At 42.4% G+C, this 8,080-nt stretch overlaps 1 protein-coding gene across 11 annotated transcripts in view; it reads left to right on the top strand.

Moving 5' to 3' along the window:
• Positions 1-8,080, top strand: part of NHSL1 (NHS like 1) — a 291,056-nt gene that overhangs the window by 240,586 nt on the left and 42,390 nt on the right. For all 11 annotated transcript variants that reach the window (XM_073627363.1, XM_073627362.1, XM_073627369.1 and 8 more), the window contains exon 2: positions 119-271. In XM_073627363.1, coding sequence (XP_073483464.1) covers positions 119-271 — 153 coding nt within the window. The remainder of the gene's footprint in view (positions 1-118; positions 272-8,080) is intronic.

The following is an 8,080-nucleotide window of genomic DNA, read 5'->3' as shown; positions in this document are numbered from 1 at the left end:
AGAACCTATCCTTCTCAGGCAGATGTCTGCCAGTCCTTATCAGTGATCTTTCTAGTTTGTTGAAGGGTTTATCAGATTTGAACAATAACTAATAAGAGCATTCTTTTCATCTTTGCAGCTGTTTCCAATTTAGATGAAGAAAATAAGTGGACAGTCCACTACACGTCATCTTGGCACCAACAAGAAAATGTCTTCCTTCCCTCATCCAGACCACCATGTGTAGAGGATTTGCACAAGCAAGCCAAAGTGAACCTGAAAACTGTGCTGCGAGGTAAGTAGTAACCAATTAACTGTGGCTTAGCAGGTCTTTGTAAGGTCTCATTACAAAATGTGAGCAGAATTCTGAATGACAGTATATTCCATTTTCCTTACATGTAACTGTAGACTATCTTGTTTCCTTATAACACTACCAGTATAATTTTGACCCACTAAAATATCTTTACTATGGGAAAGCTGGGTGAATATTTCACTTACTAGGAAACAGAAACGATTGAGTACTGTCCGTGATACTTTATTTATTTGCACTAACATACAATTTTCCAGGACAAGCATTCAGAGTATGTCCCCTTCTTTAAGGTCCTAACAGTACTACTGGTACCTTGAAGAAGGGGACATACCTCAAATGCTTTTCCTGAAAAAAATGTACATTAGGACAAATAAAAAAGTATCACTGACCGTATTCAATTGTTTCTGTCACAGGTGAACTAATACAGAAAGAGAAGGAGAGAGGAGAGGCGCCAATCTAAGTGTAGCAATGGTACAACCGTCTTTATCAAAAGGTAATACACTCACTGGAATGTGGAGAGTATAGGCACATCAAAGGTTAACAGCTGTGCTGGGTGCAGAGATCCGTGAATGCAGCTATGAAGCGATGTGTCGTCACTCCCTGCTGCACTGGTGGTTTCTGGAGTCCCGGGCTGGATGAAGGAGGCTCAGACGGAAGCTATCACGATGCCATCTGGTGCGTCGGAGGCTATGTCCGTGCAAGCGTTCGGAGCATGCGTGCTCCTTCGTCGGGCAGTCTGCCTATACTTTCCACCTTCCAGTGAGTGTATTACCTTTTGAGAAAGACAGTTGTACCATTGCTACACTTAGATTGGCTCTGCTCCTCTCTCCTTCTCCTTCATATATACAGTGTCTCTTCTACTCTCCAGCGGGCTGCCTACTTAAGAGTGCGACGAGAGGCCTGTTCCCCCTGTAGGTACTACCCAGGACTAATGGATCATTCTATCCCATAAGGACTTGCCCCTGTCCCTTATCCTGTGGTTCATTGCCTGTAATTCAAATCATATCCCCTGCCAGAGGTGCTCCTGCTGCGGCTACAGAGTTCCTAGCACTTCAATTATCCTCTTCCTGTAAGCACACTAATACGGCCGCAATCACCTCAAGCACTTACTAGTAAAGACAGTAATATCTGTAGACAGAATTCTATGGCACATTACATTTCTCACTGGAGACCATAGATTTCTCAAAAGCTTTACAGGCATAATGAAACAGATATGCTGTTTACATACTATTGCATGCTTTGCTTAATATCAAATTTACCAGAATGATGAAGTTATGCTTTAAAACTGGATTACGCATTGAACACCAGGAAACAGATAACTGCTGACCAGATAACATTTAGTAAATGTCAATGTCAAGAATTAAGACACCTTCCGAAAGGTTTTCTTTTTATGACTTATCACTGGAGATCACTGTAGAATGCACTGTTTGCCACTCTAGGTTTAGGTTAAAGCCCAATTAATCAAGGTAATTAATTTAAAGAAAGATACATGTATAGCTGTCACTGATTATACTGAATATCTAACTACTGTGTAGGTTTATATGTCTTGTCTCAGCACGGTGGATTCTAATCCTTCTTAAGAGCTTATGCTGTCTTATTACTAATCTCACATTGCATTGGTGGGCTGGAAGGTAACAGGGCGTTCTTTTGTGAGGTGGAGGGGTCAGTCAGGTTTGCACAGATGCCCTCTGGTTTTCCCACATGTTTAAAATCTGTCAAAATGGAAACGTGCTGCTTTGGTAAATCCAGTCTGATCCGTCAAATGTGTCCACGTTATCACATAGTCAGCTTACCTGTAGCAGACATTTGTCTGTAATGTATGACTGGGTAAACTGCTGTGACCAACGTTGGATTGGATTGTAATAGGGTGTTCTTTTTGTGATTGAGGGGTCACAGTCAGGTTGCACAGAAGCCCTTTGTCTTCCCACATTTTATAAATCTGTCATCATGGAAATTGTATTGATTGGGAAAATCCTGTCTGATCTGTGAAATATGCCCATATGGTTATACTGTATAGGGCATTTGTCTGTAAAGTAGATGTACTGCTGTGACCAAATAGATTTTACATCAATCCAACAGGTGATAATATAATAATAGTATAGAGGTAGCTTTGCTATTTTTTTAACCAAATTATATTACTTTTTAAAATAAACATGCCACATGCTTGGGAAACTGAAGTTTAGCATGTGATTAAAAAATGGGGTCTCTCTCTCTCTATTTCCTTTGTTGGGATGGGGTACATTTTTTATTGCCCTATTGATATTTATCAGTAACCTTGATGGGACAGACTTGCTATGTATGGTACCAATGGAAACTGCCTTTCTTTCTTAAATAAAAAAAATGAGTAAAAAATACATGTTTGGAGGTTATGTAAGTAAAAAACTATGTCCAATTGACCAAGAGATCTGGAGATACAGTCAGCGGTGTAAATTTTAATTTATCCAGTAGAAGTTAAAGGTTTTTTTTTCCCATAATCATACTTATCTAAGTGGATGCAGCATCAGTCAGATGCTGCATCTATCCCCCGCCATCTCTGCACCGAGAACCGAGTGATCAAACACCGCCAATGGCTCAGTTCTCACAGCTCCCAGGGGCGAGGAGCTGCTGACTGTCAATCAGCAGCTCTCCTCTCTGCTCCTCCACACTCACTGAAGCGCTGAGCTGTGGAGGGGAAGAGCGGCTGTCTCAGGCTCTCAGCGGGTCGCTGAGAGGCTGAGATGGGTATCAGTCCAGTCACCTGGCGGATCCAGAATTTATTGTCGCGATGACACTATACCTGGACTGATTCCAATGATGTCAGCAGAGAGCGGACTTCAGACCTCTTTGCTGAAAACGGGTCACAGACGTGCAAAACGAATTGCACTCCTGTGACCCATAGGAGAAGCCCAGCCAAATGAGCTCAGGCTGGACTTTTCCTTTAAGCTTCTTCCCATCCCTCCTACTAGCTGAGCCTTGCTCTATTGGTCAGTTATGCTGCTCATTAGTAAAGGGCTGATATGGAGACTCAGTGGGGTTGATTTACTAAAACTGGAGAGTGCAAAATCTGGTGCAGCTGTACATGGTAGCCAATCATCTTCAAACTTCAGCTTGTTCAATTAAGCTTTGACAACCTGGAAGCAGATTGGTTTCTATGCAGAGCTGCACCAGATTTTGCACTCTCCTGTTTTAGTAAATCAACTCCAGTAGCTGGGATGACAATGCCAAGCATTACTTGTAAAAAAAATTGATGTGTTGTTTTCTTTTTAGAAAACCTCTGTTTATGATCTTTGTTCCTTAGTTTGAATTGCCCAACATTTTAGCTTTGCTTTGTATTCATTTTGAAGATGGCGTTGAAACAAAAAAAAATCTGGCCACACAGTACTTCATTTTCATGGTGGATGCATCCTTTTAAGCATCAGTCTCATTAATCATAGCAACCAGCCCTAAGCTGAACATTGGTCGCATGCTATAAAATCTCCATGACTGATCATTTCATTTTTCTGTTCCCCGTGAGAAAATAAATGATCTTTTCACTGGGCAGGTGGTGAATATATTGTCAGACGAGATAGAAAGAAAATTCACAATGGCTTGCATTCGGTTATTGTTATAAAGATAGGAAGATTGTCAGCATTATGCTGCCATGCACCAGCAGATGCGGGAACCTGATCTAACCTGGATCTTTAAGATATGGACACACAAACATAAATACATTGGCAAGAAAAAGTATGTGAACACCTTGGAATTTACTGGTTTTCTGCAGTAATTTGCCATGAAATGTAAATGTACACTTGATTCAGAGCTTAGTAAATGAGGTAAAGCTTCACTTTGCAAAGATTTTGGAAACATTTTTGGGAAAAAAATATTTTTTTTCTTAGTTTCTATCAGCAAATTTTGTAAGTAATTTTTCTCCTTTACTAATGTGCGCTGATGAGGCGTCACTGATAGGCTGCACTGATGAGGCGGCACTTATGGGCACTGATTAGGTGGCACCAATGAGGTACTAATATGCCGCACTTTTGGGCACTGATAGGTGGCCCTGATATGTGGCACCTATAGGCGGTACTGATGGGCAGCACTGGTGGGCACTGATAGCCGGCACTGGTGGGCACGGATGGACGGCACTGATGTGTGGCATTGATGGGCAGCAATGATGGGCAGCACTGATGGGCTGCATTGACTGGCATCACTATTGGGCACTGATTGGTGGCACTTGTGGGCACTGATTGCTGGCACTGGTGATGCTCTATTGTAATCAGGGCACTGATGATCAGTGCCCTGATTACATGTCTAGATGTCCTCTGCAAGGAGATGCCGCTGATCGGCTCTCCTCGCCACACAGTCTGTCAGTGTGAGGCGATGAGAGCCGATTACCGGCATTTCCATGTTTAAATGTGACTGGCTGTGATTAGACACAGCCAATCACATGGTTAAAGAGCCACAGCTGCGGCTCTTTACAGAGATAGGGGTCGTGCCGGGTCCTAGCAACACGGCATGGCCATGATCGCCACGCTGCGCGCCCCCACTGGCGCATGAGAGCACCCGTTCATTTGACAGTGCCTGGGCAGCAAGTGGTTAAGCTGATAAACATACAAACAATTCTAATTTCTCATGTCTTTATTGTACACACCCATTAAACATTCACAATGCTGGGGGGGGGGGGGGGGGGGGGGGGAGTAAGTGAACCCATTGCAAAATAAATTCAATAAAAGTTTATTGGAGTCCGCAGTTTGCACACCTTGAGTCCAATTACTGAACTGAGTTTGTAGATGTGGTTTAAGGCTAGAAGGAGCTCTCTGAAGACATACAATCAAGACTAGATGGATCTGCATAAGGTTGGAAAGGGATACAAAGCCTATATATGTTATCCATGGGTTCTTTGCCTCATTGAGGTTTCTGTGTTGTGCCCTGGGAGTCCTCTTGGCTGGGCACCTACTTCTAGGAGGAGTAGCCACAGTACTAAACTGTCTCCATTTATAGACAATTTGTCTGTTGACTGATGGATGCCAACACACTTTGGATTGCTCTATATCCCTTTTCCCTTTATATCCCTTTTCAGTCTTATGCAGATCCATCCTTTTTGCAAGGCATGGTTCACATCAGCTGATGCATCTTATGAAAAAGCAATCCTAACATTTTTTTAATCAATCAAAGTAGTTCTAAACCATACCTCCAAACTCATTTCATTAATTGGACAGCAGGTGTGCAAATTACTGGTTCCAATTAACTTTCATTAAGTAATTAGTCTATGGGTTCACTGACTTTTTCCACCGGAACTGTGAATATTTAATGAGTGTGTTCAATAAAGACCCGAGAAATTAGAATTGTTTATGTGTTATCAGCTTAAGCACCTTGTGTTTGTTTATTAGTGAGACTTAGGTGAGAATCAGTACACATTTTATGGCAAATTAGGGCTGGTTTACACCATGAATCGCACAGGAACACTGTGCGAACCTGTGCAATTCACATGCGATCCAGGTGCAGCGCAATTTCAGCCCATCCATTTGAATGGGCTGAAATTGTGCCAAACCACATCATAAGTAGTGCATGCAGTAATTTTGTAAATCACACAGCAACCCGATTGCATGGTACTACTGTGTTTTTTTGCGACCTGCGCTTGGGGTGTCATTACGTTAACACTGACACCCGTTGCAGGACACAAGTGTAGTGTATTTTGAACGTAATGTGAGAGACACGCATGGAATTCTGGTTTCCTGCACAGCTTTCTGGTGTGAACTGGCCCTTACTACAGAAAACCAGTTAATTCAAAGGGGTTCACATAATTTTTCTTGCCACTGTATATATAACTGTTTGGAACCTGCGCTGAAGATCTGGGGTCACATGACTGAGAACTAAAGTTGCCTTACCACAATGAACACATTTTAAATGTTGGCTGTTAAAGCGGTAGTATAGTCAATTTTTTTACTTTTACCTACAGGTAAGCCTATAATAAGGCTAACCTGTATGTAAAATAATATCTCCTAAACCTGTACGGTTTAGGAGATATCCCCCTCGCAATGAGCCACTGACTTCTGTAGCACATGCGCTCCGGGGATTCTCGGCTGAAAGTCCGGCAGACGCCGGACCTTGCCGGAAAGAAGTCTCCCGCGCGTATGCGTGGGAGTGACGACATCGCGGCTCCGGCCACTCACAGTGCCGGAGCCGCAATACCCGGAAGACACGCCGAGGGGAAATGTCAGCTCCCTCGGCGTGGATCAGGTGAGATTCCGGCGCCTTGTTCTAAGGTAAGTATTTCATAATGAGCTAGTGCCTTTCCCTTACAGGTGTAGGAAAAAAAAAAGCAGTCAACGGGTTTACTACCGCTTTAAATATCTTGTAAATGTATCTGTAAGCCTAACAATTCTGTAGTTGATGCCACAAACAGTTATGCAACATACTGTATAAACAAGATTGACAGAATTTAGATTGTACTAGTGCTGGATTTAGTCTTGATCTTGGAAAACTTAAACTATAGTGACTTTTCCAAAAGGCTTTGTTGTGCAGCAGACTTCAGCAGTGACAGGAAATGACCATTAAAAACTGGCATCCTCTGGTAATTCTCCTGTAAGAATATCTGAAAACTACCTGTCATTTTGCTTTATGCTGGTTATAAACAGAGGCAAATCACACACAAAGAGGAGTGCACAGAAAGATATTGGGGTTGATTTACTAATACTGGAGAGGCCAAAATCTGGTGCAGCTCTGCATATAAACCAATCACCTTCCAGATTTTATTGTCAAAGCTTAATTGAACAAGCTGAAGTTAAAAGCTGATTGGCTACCATGCACATCTGCACCAGATTTTGCTATCTCCGGTTTTAGTAAATCAGACCTACTGCGCTCTGGGTTCATTAATCAGCTCCTGTTTTGCTAAGCTCATTTTTTTTTTTTAGTTATAGGAAGGGATAGAGATGGCAGATCTCGTCTGCAAAAGTATGGCCACGAAAGGGTAGATTATGAATCTTTTATTATATGACTTGCCCCAGACTGCCCTCTGTTAAGTCATGTGTCAATAAAGTCATTCTGCTGATTAATATATGCAACTCTCTATCCCCCAGTTCTCATTTGGCACATCCAGTTATTCAGATGTATAAATCTATGTGGACAAACAAGCATTTAGTTTAAATGTAATAGACCAGGAAAAAAATTCTTAATTAAGGCCTCCTCAACCAAGAAAAAAAATACACAGATTCTAGACACTGTGGGGTTGATTTACTAAAACTGGAGAGTGCAAAATCTGGTGCAGCTGTGTATAGAAACCACTCAGCTTCCAGGTTTTTTTTTGTCAAAGCTTACTTGAACAAGCTGAAGTTAAGCCTCATACACACTACTAGTTTTTTCTCAACCCACTGGGTTAAACGAAAAAAAAAAAAATCTGTCAGCTCATGTTGGAGCGGTTGTACTAACAATCCGATGTTAGTACATCGTTATCCCCTGCTGTGCTATTGTGTTCTGACAGGGCTGAACACTCCGGTTAGCACTCTCAGCCATTGGGAGCCGATGGGCAGACCTTTTTTGGGCATGCCCCTTCAACAGGAACCAGCTTTTGTCGGACCGACTCCAGTACACACAGGCCAGTACACTCCGACTCCAGTACGCACGGGTCAAATTCGGCTGATTGGGCACAGCTGCACCAGATTTTGTACTCTCCAGTTTTAGTAAATCAACCCCTGTGTAATATTAAAGCTAAAGCCTAGGCAGTTAAAGCAAAAGATACAAAGCCATGTAAGTACCCGAATGTGACCTGGTATCGGTCTTTTGCTGTACCTGTACAGCAGGGCTGGAGTGTGAGAGAAAGAAGCAGTACAAGGAGAAATC

Source organism: Aquarana catesbeiana, linkage group LG04, assembly GCF_042186555.1.
Source record: "Aquarana catesbeiana isolate 2022-GZ linkage group LG04, ASM4218655v1, whole genome shotgun sequence".
Lineage (NCBI taxonomy): Eukaryota > Metazoa > Chordata > Amphibia > Anura > Ranidae > Aquarana > Aquarana catesbeiana.
Note: the sequence above shows the minus strand (reverse complement) of the source record. Positions and strands in the feature narration are given on the sequence as shown.